The 14,820-nt window shown below is 39.0% G+C and overlaps 1 protein-coding gene across 3 annotated transcripts in view; it reads right to left on the reverse strand.

Annotated features, from left to right (window-relative positions):
* erbin (erbb2 interacting protein) overlaps positions 1-14,820 on the reverse strand; it is an 82,202-nt gene that overhangs the window by 31,152 nt on the left and 36,230 nt on the right. For all 3 annotated transcript variants that reach the window (XM_084746668.1, XM_084746667.1, XM_084746669.1), the window contains exons 3-7: positions 9,892-10,086; positions 8,637-8,754; positions 5,264-5,342; positions 4,199-4,288; positions 1,340-1,396 (exon numbers count right to left, since the gene is read on the reverse strand). In XM_084746668.1, the coding sequence (XP_084602794.1) occupies positions 1,340-1,396; positions 4,199-4,288; positions 5,264-5,342; positions 8,637-8,754; positions 9,892-10,077 (530 nt within the window). In that variant the 5' untranslated portion in view covers positions 10,078-10,086. The remainder of the gene's footprint in view (positions 1-1,339; positions 1,397-4,198; positions 4,289-5,263; positions 5,343-8,636; positions 8,755-9,891; positions 10,087-14,820) is intronic.

Genomic DNA, 14,820 nt, shown 5'->3' on the forward strand with positions numbered 1-14,820 from the left:
AGATATGATGATCCTCTCACAGCAGGGATGAGCTGTGTTTCTTTAAAACCTGAGTGAGATTCAGCCCAGGAATGGAAAGAGGCCCACCAACACTACTGTGCAGTCTGTTTTGTTTTCAGATGATGCTCATAAAATGAGAATGTAAGCCATATGGCGCAAATTTTAAACATGATTTAAACCCTTTGGTGGTTAATTTTTAGTACTTGGTTCAATATGAAACAATCATGTCAATGTACTTGAGTGTTAGCCAGTTTTGTCACATTCTTACCTCAAAGTTGGCAAGAACACCAGAGACCCCCATGTGAGCAGAAAGGGGTAAGAATGAGCTGTGCTGGCTCATCTAGACCAGTGAAAAACACACACTAAGGCTTATGACCTCAAGTTGTGAGGAACATAGGATCCTTCTTTAAAATACAGAGAAACATTTGGAGTATGCATGTGCTTGGTGTGTGTCTATACACTGGGAAAAGAGGCTGCACTCTCTATGTGGAAGCCCTGAAAAGCTTTCTACTGCGCCCCTTTGTGCACGCACACATTTGTTTACATCTCTGAAATGCTTGTGTGTTGCTCTGGCAACGTTCCCGATCATTAGTCCTTTTCTTTGTCAGGCCTCCAGCCTTTAACAGGTCTGGCCTCTGTCACATAAACACGGCTAGAAGAGAGGATCCGCTCCGAGCTGCTGCCGCGCTGCACTTAATACACCGGCTGGCCCGTCAGTCAGTCAGTGAAAAATAAGAAAAAGGAAAGTGAGTGAGATAACAAAGGAAGCTCAGCCAGAGGGAGGAAGGACCAAAAAAAAAAGGCAAATAAGAGAAATGCAGTTTTGCTGAGAAAATGGGAAGGACATACAATGGAATGATAGAGTAAGTGAAGCATGAGAGAAGACAGAAAGAGAAAGTAACCTCCCCCACAATCACCTGGAGCTTTGTCAAATACTCATGGGACGTTAAGTCTCCCAGCAGCACTGTAACCTTCTCAAATGGTGAAATAACCCTCACCACTGTCTCAGAAGAGGATTATAAAACCTGCCACAGCAAGCAGCCAAGCAAAGGGGGCTCTTATGTAACACCATGGAATTTAATACTACAGTTAGAGGTGCGGAGAGTGAATGTACGGTGCAAAAAAAAAAAAAGAGAGAGAGAGACAGGATGGAGGACACGACAGAGACATTGCAGGGGTTGTGAGAGGAAGGAAACGGCGAGGAAGTGACGGTAAAAACTCTTCACACGCTTCATGACACAAGCATGACTCTCACAGTGATACCGCCGGGTTGTTTTGCAAATAAAATAGAAATTTTGTATATCTGATGTTTGGAAAACTTGAAGTAAAAACCACTTACTTAGGCAACATCTTCAACTGGTTCTCCCTCAGTTCCAAGATCTGTAGTTTAGTCAACCTGCAACCAAGCACACAGCCAGTGTCATAACCTGTAATACAAGGTTTAATAGCTACAAGACACTGTCCAAGATCTCATCTTTTAAAAATATATAGAACAAAAAAAGGGAAAAATTTGCAAGGTTCAACATTGATGGTTTTTTTTCACATTTTTCCCGTTTTCAGTCAAAGATCTACTTGCCCCATGTCAATATTTACTTGCCCAAATTGTACCCCAAAATTGTTTTACTAGCGGTTATTTATTAACAGCAAAGACTAAAGTTAATTGTCATGTTTAATCCAGGGCTGCAAAGTTTATAAAATGTCAGAAAATTGTGAAAAATGTAATTCCAATTTTTCAAAGTCCCGGGTGTTGTCTTTAAATATCTTGTTTTGTCAGTCTAAAGCATTAAAATATTAATTTTAATATGATAATAAACAAAGGATTTTTAACAAATTTCCCAGCATAACACAAATAATTCCAACGTATGGTTAACATATGCTGTTATCATTTTGTAAATGTCCACTGTAATCTCCATCTATGCATTTCAAGTTGGACTATTATTTGATAAGCATTCCCTCGTTGGGGCCTTTTTAGCAGCTGCCAGGACCTTTCTTGTGGTACGAGTCTTTTTCTTTAAGGGCACATAACATCTGAATATATCTTGTAAGGCACGAGGAATGCCTATCCAGAAGTTTTAAATAACAGGGCAATCACCAGAGAACATAATGATAATCATTTGCAGTTAGATTTCCACGGTTTCTCCAGCAAACTGGGGTGTTACCATCATAATGAGATTTCTGAGGGGGTGTAATTAAGGCAAACAGCTGATCTTCACACTGTAGAAACCTTTATTTACCTTCATTACTTGAGTTTGCAAGTATTTCTGTCTATTATAACCCTATTTTGCAACCTATTATTTTAATACTTTGTCCAGTATTTTCAATAATGAACCCTTTATCCCCACTGCAGTATTATGTGAAACGGGTTTTTAAGCCATGACAGCAGCCACTATTTCCTCTGCTGGCTTATCTGCTACTGAGCAGCTATAATGTGCAGCGGTATGACAAGGAGGTTCATGGTTATTTTCAAACCTAAAATTCCCTTATACTTTTATACTACTAAAGAAGGGTGACCATACAGAAAGCACATGTAGATTTAAGAGGAAACGTGGGTTTTTAACAGAAGAGGAGCATCAGTGACGTGAAACAGGCCCACGTGGCTTAAAAGTGGGCAACCCGCGTCACATGTTTTGTGTAATCACATGGCTCAACGCAAACTATTGTGTAACCTACAAACAAAAAGAATGTGATGGATCCTGCTGGTTTGATGAAACAACCCGCTCAGGCTTTAAGAAAAGGAACCAAAGCTTAAAATAACAGATGTGAGTGTGTAAAATCATTATAGGTCAGAATCTTAAACACAGGTTTTATTTCACAGATAACAGGCTTATAAAACCTGTCATAACTGATTTTTTGGCCACTTTAAAGCAGTGGAATCAACATGTGAACACTGTCATTATGACATTTTAAGTTGATAGTGGTTAGTAACTATTGGATGTGTAAATAAACAATTATTCACTGAGGGTTTCTGATGGTCAATGCTGACTGTCTTTTAGCTCTGTTTTTGGTCTCCACTGACACACACACACACACACACACACACAAATAAATAAATAAATAAATAAATAAGAAAAATCGGTTGACCCCTAGTCTTTAGAGTTTTTTAGCTGTAAACAGCTGCCCACTGCAGCTGAAAATGATGCTGAGAACAGTGTGAGCGAACCAAAACAATAAAGTTGTGATCCCAACAGCAAAATAATGAGCTATAAAGCTCCGTAAAGCTGAGGGGAGCTGCAGATTCAGGTGAACTCTTCACTACAAACATCCCTTTAACACTGTCATTTAGTACATTATTATAATAAATATATATATCAATTATAGGTACTTAGAAGAATGGTGTTATAAAATAAAAAGCATCTCATTCTGTATGTAGTACATGCTTAATAAACTGTAAATACTACATTGTAAAGACGGGCTAGTTGACAAATATAAACTCACTTTATTTGTGTCCACAAACTTTTATCAATAATATCTCCATGGGGAGATGACATGAGCATGTCTTATATCATAATCAATATTTTGCCAACATACCACCTGGATCTACTATAGATTAGACAGTGAAATGAAATCTCTCTTGCTGGCTTTGCATTTCTAACCATAAAAACAAAACGTTAAAGCAACGTTTTCAAATTGGAGCCAAGATTTTAAATAAACATCATAGCTGTATTAAATAAGCTACAGAGCTGAATCCATCCTGTGTTCAATATCTGTATCTACCCAATGAACTGCTGCAGTAATCAACAAACTTAAATCTCAGGGATAATTAATATAGTCATTCATATTCAGTACTCATATCTGTATTGTGCTTTTTTTGCAGCTACGCTGCACAGCTGAGTTGTTGCACTATGGACTTTTGCTGCTGCTACTGACTTATCTTTATCCTATTTATCGTTTTCATAGCATCGAAAGGAAATTGCAAATGTAATCTTGTTGTACTTGTGCAGTGATAGATTTAGCAGATATTCTATTCTATTCTATTATCTATTTGATCCAAAATTAGTTTCACACAGATAAACCATATGCTACCACAGCAATGTCCGCGTTATGATCAACTACTGACTGTGGCTTCACACAAAACATACCCTTAAACCCACAGTTAGGAGCCTGAGTGTGCAATCTGTACAGTTTTTATTTATTTATTTTTTTTAGTTTTTATGCTAGGAACAATCTCATCTTGATCCAAAATGGAGAACAAACTGACCTGCCAAAACTAGCTGGTAAGAACTCGAGGAAGGCATCGTTCAGGTAGAGCTGCGTCAGACTCAGAAGCTGGGTGAAGCCTTCAGGGAGCCTGACAAACACATACAGGAACAGAAATAACATCACTCACACACAGAGCCTGACAAAGATGCTGCAGTGCCAGAATACTTAAACTCAAAAATGCTTGTGCAGGATTCAGCCAAAAAGCAGTTAAAGGGATAGTTTGTATTATTAACGTGGGTTTGTATGAGATACTTGTCGATAGTCAGTGATGGCAGTCGGCATGCTCCCAGTTTGGAGAAGCATCGGCATTGAAGCTAACTGATATACTGTTGTGGGCAGGGTCAGCAAGAAAAAAGGGTATTTTAGCCATCTTAAAAAAGGTCCACCTTAAAAAAATAGATTGATTTAAGTACAAGCTATATTGTAATATTTTCACTGCTTTACTTTGCCACCAGACGGCCTTTTTTGACAGAAAACCACCATTTCATTATCCAAATATCACTCTCTCTATACAAACCAAACTGTAGGCAAAATCTGTAATTTTACCTCGCAGAACATGGGAGCTGCTGCTTGCCTCAACCTGTTTGTTTGTGTTATTGTGTGACTTTGGTGAATCCAAACTATCCTTTTAAAACACTTCAGTTACACAATAACAAAAACAAACTAACAGATCGAGGCAGCAGTAGACCAGCATCTCCTGTACTCTGAAAGATTAAATTACTGATTTTGTCTATGGAGTTTGGTTGGTTTGGAGAGAGTGATATTTGGTGGCAGTTTTTCATCAGAAAAGGCAGTCTGGTGGCAAAGTAAAGCAGTGAAAATATTCACTGGTGGACTTTTTTTGAGTAGCTAATATGTCTTTTGTTGCTTACCCTGCCCACAGCAGTTTGTTGCTTAGCTTCCGTGCCGGTGTCCCTCTCTGTTTCTCCTAACTGGGGGTGTGCTGACTGGCATTTGCTGTAACTAATACACTAAGTACCCGACACGACCCCACATCAAATACTCCAGACTATCCCTTTAATTCAGGATGAGAAACTATTATATGAGGGTGGGCAGTACTCACTTTGATATGGGATTCACACTGGCTTCTACAATAGCTAGGACTTTGCAATTTTTGATGTTCTCTGGAAACTCCTGGATACCTAGAGAGAAATGAGAAATAATGACCTTAGATGTTTTAAAGGGTCCAACAACTACACACCATAAATTCAGCATCTGCATGTTGTTTCTCAACCGTTTTATTGCCACTGACACAAAACAAATGACTCCTGTCAGAACCAAAAAGATGAGGGATAATGCAAGCCATCTTGATCGTGTTTAGCCAGTGCAGCTTTGTGAATGTTAAACACAGGTGGATCGTGAGGCTCTCTGTCTGAGCTGTGTGTGCTGAAGATACACTTAGAGCGGCTCTGCACCTTTCCTCTTTAAACAACCACAGAGAAGAGGCACAGAGGTGACATAATAAAAGAGTAGAAAAGGAAGGAGAAAAAAAAGAGAAAGACCGCTGAGTGATCATCTGCAAGTTCTCATGAAACATCCACCATGTGTGAGCTGCACGACGTGACCGCGGGGACGTGACCGAGTCTCGAGGTTTATTTCCACCCACTTTGTTTTGTGTCCACAACACTTAGCGCAGAGTGCTTTGAGAAGAAGAATAAGCTACTTTCAATGTAAACACGACACATGCAGCTCTGGTTCATGAAAACACCACCACATCCTTCAACATTTGTTTAATCGAGGCTGTCTCCGCACTCATTCATTTATAATAAAGCTACCTTTTTAACCTTTCTCTATCCATGAAGGGGTTTTGCTGAGCATGCTATTTTTCTGTTCTGCTTAAGCTTCAAGGTTATATTGTGATGATCAACTATCTTATACAGTAACCTCCAGTGTCACCACTTTCTTTCATCTAAAACAGCTGAACATCATATACGAAGAAAATGTCAAAGTGACCTTAAAGGGATAGTTTGGATTGTTTAAAGTGGGGTTGTATGAGATACTTATCCATTAGTATATAAGCTACAGTAGATGGCAGTCAGCATGTCCTAAGTTGGGGAAGCAGAGTGAAATATCAGCGTGGAGACTAAGCAGGGTCAGGGGCAAAGCATATTTTAGCCATCTAAAAAAATATCGGTTTTAGTTTACATTATATTTAGAATATTTTCACTTTTTTTTACCTTGTACTCACACAACTGTTCCAAATAGGAAATTGCAGTTATTTAAGACAAATATTGCTCTCTCCAAACCAGCTAAACTATAATTTTACCTTGCAGGATATGGGAGCTGCTGGACTACTGCTACCTCAATCGGTTCATTTGTTTGTGTTATTCTGAGACTCACACGGTAACACAAACAAACTAACTGACTGAGGCAGCAGTAGCTATTTTGGCAAAGGAGTTTGGTTGCTTTGGAAAGAGCAATATTTTGCTAATTTAACGGTGATTTCCTGTTGGAAGTGACTTTCTGACAGCAAAGTAAGGCAATATTCTAAATATAGCAACCACTTAAACTGATATTGATGTTTTTAGGTGGCTAAAATACATTTTGCTGCTGACCGTATCCACAACAGTACAGTGTTTAGCTTCCTACTGCAATACTCCTGCTTCTTCTCCAAACTGGGGCCTTGACCATGAGGGCTGGGCAATATGGATTATAAATAATAGAGATATAATTTATTATTTTTAGGCTGCCAACTATTTTGATAATTGTATGTAAGATCAGAAAATTACATCACTTTACCATAATGCTGACTTTAAAACAAAGAAAAGACAACTCTTATGCTATATCATGATATTGCCGGGACAATATCCAAAATCTAAAATAATATCTAAACAGAGTAGATCTCGTCATACCGATATAACAATATTTTGCCCAGCCCTAGCGCCAACCACCATCTACTCTAGGTAAGACACTGACTATGCATAAGTAAATCATACAACCCGACTTCTAAAAATCTAAACTAGCACTTTCATATTAAAATACTGACAATTGTTTGAAGCATACCCCTTTGTAAGGAATATGCAACAGGATGTTCTGAAAATACTTAAATGTTTTAAATAGCACACCTGATTGCTTCTATGTGCAGCTAGGCGTTCTAACAGAGAACTGACAAACCTCCAGACGCTTTCGTCTGCAGCTGTTTTTTGTTCTAAATGTCAGACTAGAACAACAATGACAGCGGAAAGTTCTCATCAAACATGCACAATTGAAAGGCCTTCTAGTACAAAGCTTTCAATCATATTCAACAGTGCAAATGTTTATCTTCAGAGAGCTAAATGTCACACACTGACAAATGCTGTCACTTCCCACTGTATGAAACCGCTGACATGACACTTTCTGTTGAGCAACGTGTACAGATATTCTCACAGTTCGTGAGAAAACTAGCTCTCCAGGAGCTTCACTTAGCTCTACCTGCCCCTGCTCTGTGTTATGAAGGCTGTGTCTACCGTACTGCAGGTCTGAGCCTGTTCACTTCCTTTATCCGTCACATCAGGGGTTTTGTGTCATGCAGTGAAGTGACGTAACATGTGGTAAATGAAACATGCAGTGGCATTTTACCTCAGAGTATCTATGAGGAAATCTATACATGGTATCAATTATGCAAGTCTTTCCTGGCAATTTCATCTTTTAAAAGTCTTTCACTTACTGATGTCAACAGCAGCCATGACAACCCAAGGGCAACAAGGACATCAAAAACATTTGAACTTCACACGTCAGTTTAACGTGACTCATTTTAAAGGACAGTTCAGATTATTTGAAGTGGGGCTGTATAAGCTACTTATCAATAGTCAGTAGATGCACTTAAACTGATCAGAAAACACCATTATATAAGCCACATGTCGCTCTCTCCAAACCAGCCAAATTCCATAGATGAAATCAGTCATTTTTACCTTGCAGTGCAGTTGCTGGTCCACTGCTGCTTCAGTCTTTTAGTTTGTTTGTGTTCTTGTGCGACTTTGCTGTTTTAAAAGCATATTTTAGATTAACTGAAGTCCCACAATAACAAACAAAATAAAATGTCAAGGCAGCAGCAGACCCGCAGCTCTTGTTTTCTGCTTGGGGAAAAAAAAATGATTTCGGCAATGGAGTCTGGAGGATGATATTTGGTTTATAAAAAGGTAATAAAACATTCTAAATTGAAATGAAATTAAAAATTATTTTTAATCTTTTCTCAAGTGACTAAAATACCTTGTCCACAACAGTACATTACTTTACTTCCATGCTGGTGCTCCTCTCTGCTTCTCCAAACTGGTGGTGTGCTGAACAGCTTTACTGTTAATAATACGCTGGCCATCGACAAGTATCTCAGACAACCCCACAACAAACAATCTGAACTATCATGTTAACCTGCCAGCCAAAACACTTCTCGCCTGAGTGACATTTCTGAAGAAAAGATGAATCATACAGTACAGTAAAATAATCAGTCATTTGCTTACTGTTTTTGCTGACATCAAGCTCCCTGAGATTGATGAGGTTTGCGATCGCTGCTGGCAACACCGTCAGGTCATTATCTGGCATGCTCAGTCGGTGGAGTAACTGGCAGTTAAACAGTTGCTGGTGGAGAGAGAGAGACAACAGTTATGACAGTTTTTTTTTTTAAAGTGTACATCTGACTAAGAAAAAAGACAAGGTGTTTGAACAATGCAGTTGAACTTTCAAGACAGTAAGGACATTTAAAAATGAATATGCATGAAGAGTGTCACCAATGAAAGCTTTTCATAAGAGATAAATCTAGTTTGGCAGGCAGCAAGTTCAGATTTATTGGCTTCACAAGTCATGCGTAAATCGGCTGAGTTCATCTGAATTCACATGCATGCATAAATAATCCACCCACCACCACCTGAATGAATTACCTTCACCGATTTAGAGACCCACACCCACATAGACATTTCATTCCACCTTTATCAGTCCCTATAATCTATAATTATCTATACCTATAATCCATTTTAAATCATGTCAAGCAACGGCAAGCAAGGATTCTTTCAGTAATTTTAAACGTTTTCATGCAGCAGTAATGTCACTGCAGCAAATATTGTTAATATTTAAGCGTCAAAACTAAAAACTGTAGTTATAAACTTGATAGGACAGAGGAAACTCTCCAGAGGAAACCGAATTAAACTTTTAGCTCATTAAATATTTAGACAGCTGATGGGAGCTCAGGATTTTACAAGGAGGGGAGCTGCTTTGCTCCAAGCAGTTTCACTGTATGACCTGGACTGTGTGTGTGTGTGAGACGTTTTGGCTGTGTCGAAGAACAAAGAACATTAATTAACATTAGATCCTGTTGGCATGTGTGAAGATAATCAATGAAGATAAGTAGCTGTGCCTCATGCGTAAAAGCAAACAGCGTCTCTTAATTTTTTTTCCATCTTTTGAATTTCAACACCTAAAAATTAAAATTATATATATTCCATGATCCATAAATGTAATCATTTGATGTGTAATGATAATGTTTGTCTACTGTCCCAGAATTGTCCAAGACCTTGTATCTTATTTGTCCATGGGACGGCAGAACATCCTGAATATCGAGCGCTAACGCAACTGATCAACGATTCATCAGAATTTTTATAATCAATCTTGCACAATCCACAGATTAATCACAGTGCCGGCTGATTTAATTACGATCGGCACATAATTACACACCTTCAGGTAGATGTTTTAGGTTTCTATGCATCAAAGTGTGTGTCTTACTTTAGGCAGCTCCTCGATCTGGTTGGCATCGAGGTAGAGTTCCTGCAGGGTCTTCTCAAAGCTAAAGATCTCCTTAGGAACAGTCTCCAGGCTGCAATGGGAGTAGTCCAGCGATGTCACCGCCTCCTCCTCACCCCGCAAGCAGCGGCATGGCACCAGACGAACAAACAAGCTCCGCTTGGACATCCTCAGGCACTGGAGAGAGGAAACAGAGATATATGTAAAGGGAGTGGAGGATTAGGAGAAGCTGAGGGGGTAGGTGTGTGTCAAGTGGTACTTTCAGTCTGAAGTGTCAAGATTAATATTATTTTATCCCTCCTACCTAACATATATGAAATGGTTTAGTACAATGTAAAATAAACACTCATTTAAACACACACCCACACACACCCACCCACCCACCCACACACCCACACACACACACACACACACACACACACACACAGATCTGGATATCTGATCCATGACCATGTGACTGCTGCTTTCAGCACAGAACTCATATGTTTCATGTTCTTCCACAGAACAGATCATTGTCAGCAGACTGAATCCAAAAACACATGGAGAACAATGACTCAAGCTTTGACAAAATGATGAGATCACAAAATCCTCCGGTTAATCAAAACTATATGGGCATGTATTTTTCACGCATAACAACTGCAAGAGCAACAGAACAGAAAAGCTACATGGCAGCAAAACAGTCCCACTCCACCTCACCCATTAGAGAGTAAGAAGGTAAGGATGGAGGGTGAAGTCAAGTGATACACCAAGGATAATAAATGACACTAAGGACGCATCCACATCCAAATACGTTATTCAGAAAAGCACAAATAATGCAATGTAAAGCAGACATTTCTTCTGGTTAAGTTACTTCTTATTACTAGCCAAAAAAATAATTGCCAAAATGTATGCCTTAAGTAATATTCACACATATACTTGATTTTAATATTGAAATAGTCTTATAATTAATTATATTAATATGTATGTATACTAATTCTAGTACTGTGAACTTCAGTAAGAAACATGAACACATCGTCATTGCAATTTAAGATTATTCTCTTATTTTCTCTACTGAAAAGCGTTCCTATTTCTAATAAAGTCTTTCGATTTGTGAGACTTTTTTCCCCCCAGTTTCTTATTGCTCAGTGTCCCCCAGTTAACGGGGTGAAATAAGGACATCTCTGTGCACCTTTACTGAGCACCTAGTGCAACAATTACTTATAAAAAGGGATCTGATCACATGGCCATAGCTTCCCCAAAAATCCACCCACAAAATCCACAGGTCATTCTTTAAAGAGGAAATTTTGTTACTTGCCAACCTGAGTCTCATATTTTTGTCTGTTGTGACTATTAGTCATAAAAATGTTTAACATATGAGCTCCCCTGCAGGAGATTGCTGAGGGAATTTGTGAAACACTGACTTTGACGTGCCAGACAGCTAGTGCTTGACAACACTATCCAGTTTGCTTTAACAGTTACTGTCTGTGTTTACTTTCAGTTGATTTCTAATAAACTGAAGTTTCCTGGAAGGCTGTAGGAGGTGAGTGCTCCTTGCTTCTATCAGCTTTGTTCTTGCGTCAATCTTTCCCAAATCTCTACAGTGGAGACGATGAATAAACCATGATAAAGAGCAAAAATAAGTGAACACCCCGGCTGACAAACACTTGGCATGGCATCACTGTTCGATTAATAAGGTTCAATTTTTGGCAAACTGCACTTATAAATGAAAAAAATACCCAGTTCAAAGTCTGGTGTAAAGGAGACCAGAGTGTGAACCCTTGACAGAGCAAAAAGCTTTCTAACAGTATCAGCAGATGTACAACAGCTCTTCAGTGCAGAGGCACTTCTGTAGAAGGACCTTTCAAAACAGCTGTGGGTTGCTTCATGCACACTCAATCCTATTATTTCCTCCAAAGTATTGTGCCACAATGTGTTCTCACATTTGCATATAGATTACAGCTGATCACTGACGATGAGTCACCGTTCAGTGAATGAGTGCTTGAAACAACTGATTAAAAAATGAAAATAACAGACATACGAAGCCCCAGAAAAGCCTGACATGAAATGTTAATTTTAAGCTTCCTATTTCTGTTTTTCTTGTGGGAAAAAGCTGTTTTCTACTTCTGGAATTTCCATGTAGGCAAAAAAAGAGCAGCTGTTCAATATTGCGGGCATGATGTATTCTCATTTGGGTTGATGCTGAGGATAAAAATGCAAAAAGAAGTGGGCCAGTGAATCAGTCATGATTTGGGAAATCCGCGTCCTTGAGTATCCAAAACTCCTCCTATTGCAAAATAAAGAGATATAAAAGCCAGAGGATCTTTTCAGCTTTCAATCTGGTTGGCAGCTTAAGGGCTGGAGGGGAGGGGAGTTGTAAACTTGTCCTTTAACTTGCTACAGGGATGTATGTATAATCTTTATAGCTCGAGTCTTGGGTCAACACAGACACCCAGTACAGTACGCAATATGGAATGTGTTCTGGTGAAAAGAGGCTTTGTTCCTTAGAGCATGTAGAGAATGTGACTTTTCCTCCCCCTCGTCTTAATCTGAGTGCAGCCACAGCACATAATCTCTGAGTCCTTCACTCACTGCGTATCCTCACTGTCGAACTGAGCTGTAAAATTGTGATAGCCTTGACCTACACTGACAGTGCAGACTGTGTGTGGGTGTGTGTGAGCACATTTTTGTGTTAGCAGTTGCTACAAGGAAATCTGGTTAGCTAATGGATCTATACACAAACCACTGTCTTTATTATCCGATGTACACATTTTTTGCATGAGTGCGAAGTAAGGGGGCCATGATTCAACTTCTGATTTTAAAGGTAGAACCAGTAGGATTTGCTGTGTGTATGTAAATGCACCAGAAGGATAGCTGATTGTTGAGTCTCTTTCCCAGGATGTCAAATGCTAATCATCCCGAGCACAGCAAAATAATGAGAAAATAAGGAAACACAAGCAGAGGGCAGAGTCTCTGCAGATAGTCGCCACCACACACTCATAATTGATCATAGGTCCTAAGTGATGCCATTGTTAGACCATGGAGTCTTGATTTGAACAGACCAACCATCATTGGCTTTATTTCACGAAAACAGTAATTTTCTAACACTTTAAAAGGATAGTCTACATGGCATCAAGTGTGATATATCAGCCAGTTACCCATGCTGTGCCATCTTTGAAGTTTTTGTCTTCATACATGAGCCGGACGCAGCAAGTAGGAGGTGTCAGAGAGAAGTGGAAATACTTGTGATGAAGGTCCGACTCTCTCATCATCAATACAAAATCTTGGCAAAAAATTAATACAACTCTGGACAGAAATAAATGTTGCAACATTGCATTAGTTTGTGTGAATTGTTTTTTGGACAGTCAGTATATGTACATATTAAACATGAATTAAGACAAATATATAAAGAATGTTGCCTATAATGAAAACAATCTGCAAAAAAAGTTTAAATATAGGTGCAACTAATGGTTATTTTCTTTACCAATTAATTTGTTGATTATTCTCTCAATTAATCTATTAGTTGTTTGGTCTATAGCATTACGAAAAATGTTGACCAGTTTTTCCTAAAGCCCAAGATGATGTTGTTTTGTCAACAATGCAAAGGAATTCAATTTACTGTCACAAGGAAGTGAAAAAAACAGAAAATATTCACTCATTCATTCATTGCAGCTCTACATGTGCTGTACACATTTGTGCAAGTGTGTGTAATGATGCTTTTTCTGCACAGTACACAAGTAGGTGTCACTATTTTTGGAGCTATTCAAAATATGACCTAATAGTCTACCATCACATTACTCATGATACTAAAAAAATAATTCTAAGTGCAAAAGACTCAATACTTCTCAGTTTCATAATAATTAAGCAAGGATTCTGCAAGGAACTTCCAAATCTGTGCAAAGCTGACTCAAAGGAGGACCAGTCGGTCAGCAAACCCTCTATCTCTAACTCATTAAAAATGGGTGCATGTATGTACACGCCCACACTCACATGAGGTATGCACAACTAAGAGGACTGTCAGCCTCCCACACACTCTTCTCTATAACAGCAGGCAGCTCGTGTATAAATACTCTTCATGAGTAATAGGGTCTATCACCAAAGGGGATGACAGAGGGCTTGGCTCCATTCACCCCGAGCAGCGAGCACCAAGCGTATGGATGACGCATGCTGTCCAGAGTGGGAGGACTGGGAGAAGAGGAGAAGTGATATGGGTTAACAGAGAAAAGGGGGTAGTTGTGGGTGAGTTATGCAAGAAAAAGCAATCAGGCAAGAGGAGATAAAGTGTCATGAGAAAAGCTGTGAAGAGATATGTACGTATATGGTTTGAAGTAAAGTAAAGTAATAAGAGCAAATCCAGGATGTGCTGAACATGTTAAAGCTGGTAGAAGAATTTAATCTCACACCTTAAGGATGGGTTAAACATTACTTCATCTGGTAATGTTTAATGAGCAGAAAATCAGAATGTTGGCGACATTACAGAGCAACGGTCTCCAGCCACACTGGCGACTCTGTCATGCTGAATTTAGGTACAGGGTTGCTGTTCGCTAAACCCTAATATCAGCATCCTAACATGCTCACAGTGACAATGCCAGCATGCTAATGTTTAGCAGTTACAATGCTTATCATGTTTACTATCTTAGTCTACCATATTAGAACTGCTAATATTTGCAATTAGCATTTAACACGATGCACAGCTGAAGCTGGTCAAACCGTTATCAGTTTTGTTGCTATTACAAAACACTTGTTTGTATTGTGCAGCCAAAATCAGATATACAGTTGATTTCTCTGTGCCTTAAGTCTCCATGGTATCCATGAGCTACACCATTGCTTTGGATGACATGTCCTCATTACCATGAACACGTTATTTTGAGTCTATCCCATTTACACCATCCTGGTACCATGAAAACCAGACAGAAAACACTAACACGCCAACTC

This window comes from Lutjanus erythropterus, chromosome 20 (assembly GCF_056507025.1).
Source record: "Lutjanus erythropterus isolate fLutEry1 chromosome 20, fLutEry1.hap2, whole genome shotgun sequence".
Lineage (NCBI taxonomy): Eukaryota > Metazoa > Chordata > Actinopteri > Lutjaniformes > Lutjanidae > Lutjanus > Lutjanus erythropterus.